Source organism: Colobus angolensis, unplaced genomic scaffold (genome assembly GCF_000951035.1).
Source record: "Colobus angolensis palliatus isolate OR3802 unplaced genomic scaffold, Cang.pa_1.0 Scaffold309, whole genome shotgun sequence".
NCBI lineage: Eukaryota > Metazoa > Chordata > Mammalia > Primates > Cercopithecidae > Colobus > Colobus angolensis.
In genome coordinates, this window is record NW_012116366.1 from 2718653 (window position 1) to 2733301 (window position 14649).

At 38.9% G+C, this 14649-nt stretch overlaps 1 protein-coding gene across 1 annotated transcript in view; it reads left to right on the forward strand.

Annotated features, from left to right (window-relative positions):
• EML6 (echinoderm microtubule associated protein like 6) overlaps positions 1–14649 on the forward strand; it is a 261537-nt gene that overhangs the window by 135381 nt on the left and 111507 nt on the right. The window contains exons 8-11 of the mRNA XM_011950585.1: positions 1774–1911; positions 3938–4194; positions 7629–7841; positions 13768–13935. Of these exons, the coding sequence (XP_011805975.1) occupies positions 1774–1911; positions 3938–4194; positions 7629–7841; positions 13768–13935 (776 nt within the window). The remainder of the gene's footprint in view (positions 1–1773; positions 1912–3937; positions 4195–7628; positions 7842–13767; positions 13936–14649) is intronic.

The window sequence follows — 14649 nt, forward strand, 5'->3', positions numbered from 1 at the left end:
AAATGACATCATGGAAAAAAAAAAAAAAAAAAAAAAAAACGTACTCAGCTCAAGGCTGCGCAGTACAGGCTGCCTAAGTACTGGTAAGCTATTTACTGTGCAGCTCAGCATCATAGGGGATGTGCCCCATCCCTTCTGATGGCGGAATGCTTTGAGAGAAACCGTGCTGCGTGTGACTTCCTCTTGTCTATCTGTTGCAGAGCTCTAGGTTCTCAGTCTGCCAGACACTAGTTTGTGTTAAGAGAAGACTATCTTTAAAAAAGCACTAATTGATGGAAGTCAGATACCACAATTGCAACCAACATGTAAAGCCTTATTTGTATCTTCAGATGTTTCATTCTGTTCACTCAGTTTGGGGTGCTTGGATTTAGGTGTTGTGGAGATGGGAACGCGTGCTGAAAGCTGTGTTTGAGCTGCACTTGCCGCTTGTTTGCCACTTCTCCAGCAGTGACTGTGCTCACTGGCCAGGAGTCCTGCGAGGTGTCCACCCCCATAAAAGTGGACCCATTCACTTGGGCGCCCAGGGATCTTGTGAGGAGCAACAGCGGGGATATCATTTGCTCTTCTTCATCTCGGACACATTTTCTTCCTAGGAAGGCCAACAAATGCAACATATATTTCAGTCTGTGTGTGCTGAAATAACTGTTACCAGAAAGCACTTTTTTATATTTACATACATGTATAGTTACATTGATTATGTATACTGATATGTAGATATATATTTATGTTGATATGTGTTTATATTGAGAGAAATATATATTGATATGTAATTTTTTTTTTTTTTTAGACGGGGCCTTGCTCTTATTTCCCAGGTCAGAGTGTAGTAGTGTAATCATACCTCATTGCAACCTCGAACTCCTAGGCTCAAGCTATCTTCCCACCTCAGCCTCCCAAGTTGCTGGGATTACAGGCATGCCTCACTACACCCAGCTATTTTTTAAATTTTTTGTAGAGATGGAGTCTCACCACGTGGCTCAGGCTGGTCTTGAACTCCTGAGCTCAAGTGATCTTTCCTGCCATGGCCTCCCAAAGTGCTGGGATTATAGGCATGAACCGCTGTGTTTGGCGCATACTTTTTAAAAAGCTAATAATAATGGCATCTTATCCTATAAGTACTTTTCAACATGTGTGTGTGATGAACAATCCTTGGTATACCTAAAGGACAACTTTTAATTTCCGAAGTGAAAGTAATATTTTGTATGAAGTAATATTTAATTTTTTTTTTTTGGGAGACAGGGCCTTGTACTGTCACCCATGCTGGAGTGCAGTGTCAGGATCAGCCTTGAACTTCTGGGCTCAAGTGATCCTCCTGCTTGTGCCCCCCAAGTACCTGGGACTGCAGGCATGCACCACCACATTCAGTTAATTTTTGTATTTTTTGTAGAGTCTGTGTCTCATTATATTGCCCAGACTAGTCTTGAACTCCTGGGCTCAAGTGATCCTCCTGCCATGGCCTCTCAAAGTGCTGGGATTACAGGCATGAGCCATCATGCCCAGCTTTAAATTTTTTTTTGTTCTGTGAATCTCAAAATCTTTGAAAATGTTATCTCATTTTATAATTCTTGTTGGTTTCCTTCAAATAATGAAAATGACCCAAAGATGCACTAAAACACCTTTCCAGACTCTCTGACAGGCCATGATAAAGGGCTGTGGTGTGAAGTTCTTGTCTTTTCTTGTTCCTGTTGGTGTGGTGAGCAGGCCTTCTTGCCTTGGGCTGGCCGATGACCATGGGAAGTTGGTTTTGTTTTGTTTTGACTTCGTTCTTGTGCCTAGGCTGTGGAGCCTGGCCGATCATGCCTTGATCGCCCGCTGTAACATGGAGGAGGCGGTTCGCAGTGTAGCTTTCAGCCCCGACGGATCTCAGCTGGCCCTGGGCATGAAGGACGGCTCTTTCATTGTTCTCCGAGTCAGGCACGTACTGATGTTGAAAATGGTATTTAGAAATGCTCTTGTGTTAAATGTTACAATTTTCCTGGGTAATACATGCCAGGACCTTAGGAAAAATCCATTTACCCATTCAAATAGGAATACTGTAGATCTATGATTCCCTGTCTGTAATTCCAAAGTCCTAACACTCTGAAAATACAAAATTGTTTGATAATTTGGCAGCATAGTCTAACCCAGCAAACTGATTTGAGGTTGTTTATAATCTAGTACTCTCTTAGTAGGAATAATCTGCATCATGTGACTTGCTGCAAAATTGCTGTGTTTAATACAGATTGCTGCCCCAGCCCCCAATGGGGATGTTACATCATATATTGTGTATGAATCTTTCTAAAATCTAATGAATAATGAATTCCCAAGCACATCTAATTCCAAGGGTTTCAGATAAAAGATTGTGGGCTTTGTAGTAAGCCAAGAAAAGAGGAAGAAAGAGTAAAGCAGCGTCCAGCAGCACCAGATGTTTAGAGGTGAGCTTTAGTAAGAGATTTCTTCTACCCATAATTGATATTAAAATGGAATATTTCCTATTTACTAACATCCTATATAATTTTTACTGGAAAAAATTATGACCCACCCTTGTAATTCCTCTGAATGCATTTGTTGTTCTCTGGACTCGCATGCTTTGTAATTACAGAAAAGAAATACAGCTGTAAATTAAATATTGCCCGCTTTGCACAGAGAATTGTCCATAGCTTTGATTGGAGAATGGTCTTAGTTTATTACACTACATTCTCACTACGAACTGAACTAGTGAACATTTTCTTTCTCTGCTTAGTGATGTGTGAAAAGATGGCTAAGTAGCAGATTTCTTTTTTGGTGGGCTTCTCAAGCCTCCTAACACAAACACCCCCACACACCCCCACACACCCACGCACACACAAATTTCCAGGCACTTATTTTATGACATTATAGTACACTATAATGCTATTAATAAATGATAGCAGGTATGAGGGACTGTTATGTAGAACGGTTATTTGGAATTCTTTATGCATTCAGTTTTTTTGGAGTTGATGAAGTCATCTTTACTGGCTCAGGGGACCTGCTAGTCGTTACAATCCTGTCTCACAGTTATAGGAAAAAAACAACCCCAGTGAGCTTTCACATGTGAGCAGAAATTCTTAAAAGAATTTGATCAGAAACAAAACAAAATATTCCAGTGACTCACTGTATTCATGACTGAAATGTTTTAAATGATTACATCACAATTTAACATTTAAAAAGGTAATTTTCTTCAGCTGCTTTTTTGACTTGCTCTTTTTGTGACAAGTATCAAGCTTAACAGTCACTAGTTTCTTAAAGTGTAAAAAAGATGATTTGTTTATGTTAACCTTGATATATTCTACCTTTCTCCCTGACATATTTTTAAAACAATTTGACAAACCCCAACTTTTGAAACAAAAATTTTAGGGAAAAATAATATGTAGTTAAACATGAAAGCAAATATGCATTTATTTTATAAACTTTAAAAATTGATACATAATAGATACACATATTTTCAGGGTACATGTAATTGCATACATTCATATAATTTGTGAAGATCAGATCAATGTAATTGGGCTATCCGTCCCCTTAAATATTTTTTTCTTTATGCTAGAGTTATTTGAATTATTTTCTCCAATTTGGAAATGTATGATAGATTATTATAACCTATGGTTACTCCACTTATCTATCAAATGCTAGATCTTCTTCTGTCAAACTGTGGTTTGTACCCATTAATCACCCTCTCTTCATCACAAATATGCACTTTATTAAATTTTTTGTTTTTACTTTGGAAGCCCAAAATATCATTTAAACAGTTTGTTATTTTCCTATTTCCTAAAATGCCATAAATCTTAAATAATACTATTTTATACATTTCCTCAAAAGTTAATCCTTTAATTCCTGCAGGTTTGGTTCTCTTTCAACACACTTCTTTTTCTGACACATATATTTTAAAACTTGGATTTTCTACTTGTGGATTTGCTGCTTATCATTTTGCTTTTTATTCTTACAGAGATATGACAGAAGTAGTTCACATCAAAGATCGAAAAGAAGTCATTCATGAAATGAAATTTTCTCCAGATGGTTCTTACCTTGCAGTGGGATCCAATGATGGCCCAGTAGATGTCTATGCTGTTGCCCAGAGGTATAAGAAAATTGGAGAATGCAGCAAGTCCCTTAGTTTCATCACGCACATTGACTGGTCCTTGGATAGTAAATACTTACAAACTAATGATGGTGCAGGAGAACGATTGTTCTACAAAATGCCATGTAAGTCATGTGGAGGCCTTGGATGTTTCTGAAAAGCAAAATTTTGAACCAGGTGAAGGAAATACAGGACAAGTGTCTTGGCTCTTTTTGAATTTGTAAAGCAGGTTTTCTGGTTTTTGCTGGAAAGCTCCCCCCTACCTCAGGGCAAGGAATGTTTTCTGTCACAAGATCGCGAATCACAAACACTCAAAGGAAAGGTTGATGAGTTAGAACATGTTAAACTAAAAATTAGTGCACAATAAGGGAGACCATGAATGAAATTTTAAAGACAAGGCATAGACTAGGCATAAATTCTTGTCATTGTTATAATGGACAAAAGATATATACAAAGAATGCCTAAGGATAAGGGCAAGGGGAAACAAAACTAGAAAAATAGGCAAATCTCAAATAACCAATAAACAACTGGGAATCAGGGAAATGATAATTAAAACAACAGTAAAGTACCATTTTACACTATTTAGATTGGCAAAAGTCGAATGGCGAGAAGAAGGGAAATGAAACCACATATACTGCTGGTGAGAACATGCACCAAGGCATGTGCACAAGGATGTTTGTTCTAGCAGTGTTTGTAATAGCCAAAAATGAGACACAATGCCTAAATGTTGACCAGCATGAGGAGAGTTAAGTTAAATGTGGTGTAGTCATATAATGGAATACTTCAAAGAACTTGAAAAAATTAAACTAGAGCTACTTGCATCAGTATGGATATACCTCAAAAATATGCTGAGCAGACAAAAGAAAGTTGTAGAATGATATATAGAGTGTATGGTCATTTATATAAACTTTTAGCACATGAAAAAATTCTGTGTTTATGACCATATACATATGTAGTAAATGTTTTAACAATGTGTGGGAATGACAAACACCTCATTCAGGGTTTTGGTTACCCTGAGAAGCAGAGATGATCTTGGAAAGAATAACCCAGTGGGGCCAGGCATGGTGGCTCATGCCTGTAATCCTAGCACTTTTGGAGGCTGTGGTGGGTGAATCACTTGAGGTCAGGAGTTCGAAACTAACCTGGCCAACATGGTGAAGTCCCATCTCTGCTAAAAATACAAAAAAATTAGCCAGGCGTGGTGGCAGGCACCTGTAATTCCAGCTACTTGGGAGGCTAAGGCAGCAGAATTGCTCGAACCCGGGAAGCGGAGGTTGCAGCGAGCTAAGATCGCACCACTGTACTCCAGCCTGGGTGACAGAACGAGACTCCATCTCTAAATAAATAAATAAATAAATAAATAAATTTAGAAAAACAGCCCAATGGATTTTAACTCTGAAACATTTTCTTTAAAATTCTACTGTGATAAAGATGTAATGTTAAGATGTTTTGAAGCTGTGTGGTACAACACTTGTACACCATAGTAGTCTGTATAATTTTCTGTATGCTTTAAGTATTTCATAAATTTTTAAAATAGAGAAAATCTGAGACAACTGTAGAACCAACTTTCAAGTATTTGGATGTTCGTGACCTGTTTAGTTCATTAACCAAGTCTGCTTTATCTGTTATTTCTTCTTTCTTCCTGTTCTTTGCCCATTTCATTGTTCATTAATATGTACCTAAAAAGTTGAATACATGGTGATAATGCAAAATAATCATAATGCTTCTGTCAGTGCCTTGAACACACAGTTCTGCAGCAGGGTTAGAAATGAATGAAAATGAACTGGAGGTATCATCCATGGGTTTCAGCTTGTTGTCAGGCAATAATACTCCCATCGTAACACAGATACCCAGGGATAGTCGGCTACATTATCATTAGGAAAACTGGTTTCTGCCAGAATAGAAAAGAACAGTCTATTGAAACTTTACAAGGAATGGCCCTGGGAGAATTAGAAACTCTGAGATCAGCTTAGAACTCCAACACAACATTTCAAGATTTAAGTCTTCAAAGATTTGAGGATCATAGTCCTTATTTACTTTGATTGTTTTAGTCCAGATCTGTGTACTTCATAATTGGAATCTCTTATTGGTTATTTGGTGAAATGTGCCCACTGGGATTTTTTAAATGCTATTTTTGTGACCCCACCATAACTTTTATAAGAGATTCATCTGACTTACATAATACTCATTTATTAACATTTAGTTTGTATAATACCAAAATAAATGTCATAAATAAGACTCTGCCTTATCAAATTCTTCAATGCACCATTGCTGAGGTATATATTTCTTTGTTTTTCTTTGCTTGATATTACTTTTTTATATATTTTTTGTATGTGAAAAAGTATTAAACACGTGTTTATCATTTGCAATTACAAAATGCCATCCTGTTCAGGGGTGGTATCATAATTTACTTCATCGCTCTCCTATTATTGGGTATTTGAGCTTATTTCTAGTTTATTTTTGGTCCAGTTGTTGGAATTCCAAATGCCTTTGTACTGGTGGATTTTCCTCTCCTGAGTTACTTCCTAGGACTGTATTCTCCAAGGCAAGAACACTAGATCAAAGACTGTGTTCCAACTACAAACATTTTTATTTTGTTGTCTCTTTAATGAAGTTTTATGTAATGCTGTGTTACAGTCCAGAATTTTAAGGTGCCAGTTTGATAATGCACCAGTGTTATATAAAGGCATTTATTCTCACTGATTCTTTATTTTGAGAGAGAAATTAGGTAATATGCTTAATTGTTTTGATTTTGAGTTTTAAAATTGTGTGTAGCTAGACACTTGCCCAAATGTATGTTCGTTTCCTCCTTTGCGTGCTCTCTGGGGAACATCCCTGACCTGCTCTGGTGGGAACTGGATACTGAGCCATCTGCATTTGGGAATATACCCAGCACAATGGTTGGGATTATTTTCTGCAGTGAATTACATTTTATTTCATCATAATCTTGTAGATTTTCAGTGTCTAGTACTTATAAATTTAAATAATATTCACTAATTTTTTTTCATTAATCTACTGAGCCTGAATTTTTAAAACATCACTTCTGAGCATCCTTAAATTATGAAAAATAGAAGCTCAGGATGAACTTTGGCTAAGTTTTTAAAACCTGGCAAAGCGTTGGTGGCTAAACATGATAATACATGATAAAAGTCTTTTCATTAATAATACAAAGCATAATACCATCTGTATCTAGGTAATTAAGTCATTATTAGTAGCTTGAGACATTACATTTAGTATGATAATCATTTTCTTTTTAAATTTTTTCATACATTCGTATGTTATGGGTACATGTGAAATTTTGTGATATGCATAGAATGAATGTGTAGCGATCAGGTCAGGATATTTAGGGATGCATCACCTGAATGTTTCATCATTTTCTTTTTATGTCTAAGTTTTGAGTATGGGCTTTCTTTAAACTGTGCAAAAAGGAAAAAATCACAAATGGGATAAAGAGATTAGAATATGTAGTTTTCTTTATTTACAAATGTTTTTTAAAGTTTCAGATCTTTATAAAATAAGCTTTTTATTTAAATGTAATGTTAATATTGATTCTTTTCAGCTGGGAAGTCTTTAACCAGTAAAGAAGAAATTAAAGGAATTCCTTGGGCTTCCTGGACATGTGTGAAAGGCCCTGAAGTGAGTGGAATTTGGCCTAAATACACTGAGGTTACTGACATCAACTCAGTGGATGCGAATTACAACAGCTCAGTGTTGGTGTCCGGAGATGATTTTGGACTTGTTAAATTGTTTAGATTTCCTTGTCTCAAGAGAGGTAAGGCCAAAAGAGATGTTTCATTGCATAAAGATTTACTCTAAATTGAGTATAGTACAATTAAGGCTGATCTTCCTGGTGTCTATTCCAGTACACTGTTTATTTTATCTTGTATATTCATATTTACTCCTTTTTTAAATTTTTTTAATTTTTTTTAATTTTTGAGACAGAGTCTCGCTCTGTCGCCCAGGCTGGAGTGCAGTGGCACATTCTCGGCTCACTGCAACCTCCGCCTCCTGGATTCACGCCATTCTCCTGCCTCAGCCTCCTGAGTAGCTGGGACTATAGGCGCTCACCACTACACCCGGCTAATTTTTTGTATTGTTTAGTAGAGACGGGGTTTCACTGTGTTAGCCAGGATGGTCTCGATCTCCTGACCTCGTGATCCGCCTGCCTCGGCCTCCCAAAGTGCTGGGATTATAGGCATGAGCCACCACGCCCTGCCCGTTTTCACTCTTAAACAATTTTAGATAGAATGTGTTGTTGATGTCTTCTACTTTTGACATCCTAAGATATGCAGTTTTGCAAATTTAAGTCAGAATTTGCTAATAGAGTTCTTACTATATTGTGATTTCTAAGCCTTGTTTCACATTTCAAACGTGATATTTATGTAAATATTCATAGTTTATATATAGTCCGTTAAAATGTTGTAACTAAAATTCTTTTATGATTCAGAGCTATTGTGCTTATACATGGAAAAGCAAAGGAAATACTTTCAGACACAATTAAAATCTGACCATGGTTGTTGTGGTGATAATAGTTCATGATCCTCTCGTCATAGCAATAATTTTGCAAACTAGATTTACATAACTGGTGAAATTTTTGAAAGAAGTTTGATTCAAAACAACCCTCTTTTGCCTTCATGTTTTGTTGTTGTTTTGTTTTGTTAAAATTGTTTGACTTCAATTATGTGGCACGCTCAAGCTATGTAGAAGGTGATGAATTAACCATGTAATGACCTCTTCTTCCTTTGCAAGTTTAGGCAAAGCCATATTTAGGCTCTTCTGAGACTCCTCAACTGTGCCTGAAAATCTAATCTCAGAAAAGTAATCAACAGGGACATGCTACTGCCTGAAAACTCTTTCACTTGAACAATTTTTAGATTAAGCACAGAAAGGGATTGAAAAATGCAATCAGAAAGTCATTTTCAGCTAACTGGCAGCTTTGAAGCAGTGACAATTACGGTACAAATGGAACATAAAATGCATAGCAAGACACCATCGCTGAAACATCACAAAATGACCATCCATTTAAAATGCGCAAGGCACAGAATTACCTCAACATGCGCAGTTTATACTCTTCTTTTTCCCCACAAGAGCCCTTTGAGTAACAGGGCATATCTTGTTAGATTGAGTCGTATACTTGCAAGGGGTAAGTTAGGCCTCCAAGAAATTATCTGAGAATTCAGAATTGAGAGGAAACAACATTGGGGTCAGTGGCAACACTACTGGTCTCCAGTGTCAGAACTTGGGAATAAACATAACTCAATGAGAATTGATATCCTATATATCCCAAGTCTTGTAAGGCGTGCTTGGGTCTGGAAAATAGCAATGGAAATGTGGATCTATTATTAGAACAGAAAGGGTGTGTTGTGTTAGTCTATTCTTACATTGCTGTAAAGAAGTACCTGAGACTAGGTAATTTATAAAGAAAAGAGGTTTAATTGGCTCACGGTTCTGTAGGCTGTACAGGGAGCATGATGCTGGCATTTGCTTGGCATCTGGAGGCGCCTCAGGAAACTTACCATCACAGCAGAAGGTAAGGGGGAGAAGGTACATCATGTGGCCAGAGCAGGAGCTAGAGGAGGGTGCCCCACGCTTTTAAACAACCAGATCTCGTGAAAATTTGTTCACTGTTATGAGGACAGCACCAAGAGAATGATGCTAACCCATTCATGAGAAATTCACCCCCATAATCCAGTTACCTTATACCAGGCCCCACCTCCAATTCTGGGGATTACAATTCAACATGAGGTTTGAACAAGGACACATATCCAAACTAAGAGAGGGTGAGTAGTGCTGTCAAGATGAGTCACCATTACATAAAAAACAACTCTTTGGATAATGGCACACAGAGGGCATCTGCATGCATGAGGAGAGATGGACAGCCAGATGACAGTGGGTGAGAGTAGCAGAACTCACCTCCGCAACCCACAAACGTATCCATGTCGTCATAGCAAATGGACTTGTGTTTTACTTTTCATGACACATGGCTTATAAATTTTATAATTTGCCTCTGAGACATTCAGGCTTTTGTGTCCTTTTTGTGCCAAAACTAGTGGGGAAGTGAATAAAAGAGTGGGAATTGTTGATGGGACTAATAGCAGTTGGTGGGATGTGTCTGTCTATAATTTAGGTGACAAGCGACAAGTATTCCCTGTACATTTTGAACCTGTATATAGCCAGATATGAGCAGGTGCTGATGACCATGAGCAGTTGTGGGAAATGACCAAACATTACTGTTTTCCATTGTGATTTTTAAAAACTCCCAACCAACTTAATTTGACTTGTTTGCAATTATGTGTTTTTAATATTCAGTTGCACAGTAATTAGATATAAGTGTTCTGCAGTTAATGAAAATGACTGCTACTGGTATTATGTTTACATGGCCAAACCAATTTGTTTTTCTCATTTTGACAGTTTTCACATCTTAAAATAATTAGGATCAATACTGACAGCTTTCTCTGATACCACTTAGACTATATCCTGTTTGACCATCACCACACAGACCCTGAAATGATGTAAAATCCAAGGCCTTGCTCACTGACATTTGCCATGTCCCAATAGCCTTGGTATTCACCCCTACTCCAAGGGGAGACTCAGAGGCTCTGCATGTTCCACCTGGTGCACCCGTTCATTCCTCCTTTGCATTATACCTCAGCAACCCATGAAAGTATCCGTGTCCTCATAGCAAATGGACTTGTGTTGTACATTTTATGACACGGCTTATAGACAGCTTGCACAGCCACCTCCCATAATGAGTGTCCTGAATGTTAAGACTTGAGTTGTGGAGATCTTGGATCTTGGATCTTGGATCTTGGACGGGCCAGTGCTGGCCTTCCATATGTCATGGATAAGCTGAATGCAGTGCAGGGACAGGAAGGCAGTGTGGCTAGAACATAGTGCACAAGCGGAAGAATTGCGTACCGTGACATTGGAGAGGGTGACAGGGCTGTGTTGTAAAGGGCCCCCTGGCCACTACTAGAAATCAGAGTCATCTTCTAAGTGCAGTGAAAAACTATGGACGGTTTTACATGGAGTGATATAACCAATCTAAGTTTTTGAGACTGTTTTGATATTTTGTGGAATGGTTAGGAAAAGGGAGGTTTCAAGTAGAGAAGTTATTGCAAGAGTCCAGGTAGAGATAATGTGGCTTAGACAAAGGTATTAGGAGGAGTAACAGAGAGGTGGTCAGGCTTAGGAAACAGTTTCAAGGCAGAGCTGATGGTCTTACAGATGGATCGGATATGAGAATAGAAGAAAAGAAAGTAATCAAGGATGACTTCTAAGTTTCAGACTTGAGCATTGGGGTGAGTGGTGGCAGCATTTACAGAGCTGGGAAAATGAGAAAAAAGATGTGTGTCTCTGGGAGTGCACATAACGGGAAGGGAAACGTCTCGGTCTGTTTTCCCTGTTGTAAGTTAGGGATCCGTATTGGGCATCCAGGTGGACATGGCATAGAGCTGTCAGGGCTCCGGGGAGACTTCAGGACCGGAGATGAGCACTTGGCAGTCAAATTGACAGCACTTTAAAGCCACAAGGGAGGAGGTTGATAGAGAAGAGATGAGGGCTGAGGCCTGAGCCCTCCTGTGATGCAGAGGACAGAGGGAGGTCTCGTGGAGTCATTCAGTGTCCCAAGGAAAGCCTTTTCATTTATTCAAGAAGTGTTTGTTAAATGCTGTTCTAGGGGATGGAGATAGGCCAGTGAGGAAAACAAATCCCTGCCCTCATGGAACTTTTGTTCTACTGAAGGTCCACAGTTAATATGCAAGAAAATATAAACATAATTTGATTGTGAGAAATGCTATGAAGAAAAATAAAGCAAACAGTGGGAGCAGAGAATGCTGGAGTTGGGCAGTGTAGTGTTCTAAATAAGTTGGTCAAAGAGGGGCTTGCTCTTATGGTTTTATTTGACTTAGAACCTGAAGGAGAATGAAGGATCCAGCCGTTCAGATACCTAGGGAGAGAGCACTTCAGACAGAGGAAATGGCAAAGGCCTGGAAGCAGAGAATGCCTAGCATGTTTGGGGAATAGCAAAGAGACCAGTGTGCCCGGAGCAGAGTGAGTGAGGGTGAGAGAGGGCAGAAAGAAAAGATCACAGAGATAAGGCCTAAGTATTAATGACACTAATGCTTTTGCAGATTCTAGTTCCAGACTACAGAGGCTATACTAATTATCTATTGCTGCATAACCAGTTATCCTCCAAACTTAAAAGTGTAAATGCACAAACACTTATTATATCATGGTTTCTGTGAGTCAAGGATTCCCAAGAAACACAGCTGGGTGATTCCAATTCAGGGTCTCTCGTGAGGTTGCAGTCATGTGAAGGCTAGACCAAGGCCAGAGGATTCACTTCTTCCAAGATGGCTCACTCATGTGACTCTTGGCAGGAGGCCTCAGTTCCTGCTACCTGAGCCTCTCCATAGATTGCTCCAGTGTGCTTATGACATGGCATATAGAGATCCAAGAGAGACAGCAAGGAAGAATCTGCAGTACCTTTTATAACCTCCTCTTAGATGTTACCTTCACTTTTGCCATATTCTGTTCATTTTGCATCAGAGAATTTGTGGACATATTTTTAAACCTCTACAAAGAGATAGGCTAATTGATCTGTGAGGAAGGTATAAAGGTCAAGGAAGCAAAGAAGAGGCCAACACATTAAGATCTAGAGAGAGATGGGAAGGGTATAGCCTGCTGCCCAATTACTCAATCATCAGCCAACATTTCCAACTGACCTTAGAGCCAGTTTGACTTTATTACCAAACTGATTTCAGTAACTCTTTGAAGTAGGCAAGTTTGCTTTTGAGACCCAATGCTTCCTTTGCCTTCTGCAGCAGAATTCTCCTAATTTTTCTCAGAGCCCCTAGTATAATGGGGCTTACCTGGTCGGAGCATGCTCTCAAAAAATGTATGAGCATGACATGTAGCAGTAATTTTCACCTTCTTACAAATCATTGCCTCTCCAGTGGACATTTGAAATTTAAACATGTGGTAGTTGAACAGATGGCCTCCCCCACCCCTAATAAAAGGAATTTCCTTTGAGAAACTGTAAGAAGTAGAATGTTTTTGAAGAGGAGTTGGGGTGTTTGACCTTCTGAAATCTCCTATGGACTTGGGGGTTCTAGGCCTCCATGTAAGATGGACCCTGCTTATTACTCGAGTGCCTTGATGCTGCTGTGTACTGAGCATATGCTGAAGGCATTACTACTGTAGTTCAACCACAAATATCACTTCAAGTAGCTTTTTCTATTGCACTCACTACCTGGGGTTAGTGTTCACTGAGTAAAGCAACCAATTTAAGGAGGGAAAAATGATTCTCGAAACTCTATGTCTACATGACTCTAAACAGTAATTTTATTTCCATAGAATTATTTTGTTTCCCTGTTGCAAAGGATGGCCTGTTTTATCTTGTATTTAAATAAGAATGTGTAAGATGTTTGTTCTCTATCATTTATTTTCAGAATCCGTGAAGCAGTAGGCATTATTTGGAACAGGTTCAGATAAGACCTATTTTTAGCTTACTGCATATTGGAATAATTGAGATACCTTTTGAAGCATTTGCTTATTTGTTACAATATGTAAGACTGAACTTCATTTTCAGATACATTTAAAGATTTTACCCCTTAACATGAACAGGAGGGGGGTTGTTTTAAACTAATGAACTCTTCCTTTTTCATAACTAATCGTCTCAAAAAATATTCTTTCAGGAGCCAAATTTAAAAAGTATGTGGGCCATTCTGCACATGTCACAAATGTCCGCTGGTCCCATGACTTTCAGTGGGTGTTGAGCACAGGAGGGGCTGATCACTCAGTTTTCCAGTGGAGGTTTATTCCAGAAGGTGTCAGCAACGGCATGCTGGAAACTGCACCCCAAGGTAAACCCAGCAGTAATTTCTTAACATCATTTTATTTTTCAATAAGCATTTCAAAGAATGATCTAACATGTATCCTATAGGTAAGGAGTTTAAGCAATTTTGAAAAATTGATTCCTATCATCTTTAAATTTTAAGAAAAGAAAAAGCTTTAAAGATTAATATGGGTCAGTTGGATAATTTTCTTTGAAGGGTGTTGCTATCCCAAATGCAAGTTGAGCAGGATGTCAGCAACATGACATCTGCAATGTCAGAATAGGAAGCTCCTGATGCTCCCTCCACTCACGGACACCAAATACACATTGATTCGCAGGTCAGTTCCCTCTGAGAGAAAGTCATACAAGTTGAGAAACTCCTACCCGCCAGGCAACTGAGAAAACATCGACAGCGGGTAGGTAGGAAAAGCTGAGCACTGCTTCATGAAATCAGGGCAGGAATCCCCACCACCTAACCTCTCCCGTGCAGAGAAGGGTTTGGACCTCACACATAGTGCCCTAACTCTAGGTTCCCCATGGATTGGCTCTTAATTCACCAAGTCTGGGAGTGGAGGGCGTTAGACATTTAGGAGTCTCTAGACCATGGGAAAGAAGCCTTGGTTTGACACAAGTGCTCAAACCTTTCAGGGACTTCATTCCCTGGAGCAGTTCTGACAAGGGGCTTAAAAAACACAGCCCAGTTTCTACCTAGAAGTGGTTTATGACACATTTCTGGAGGCTA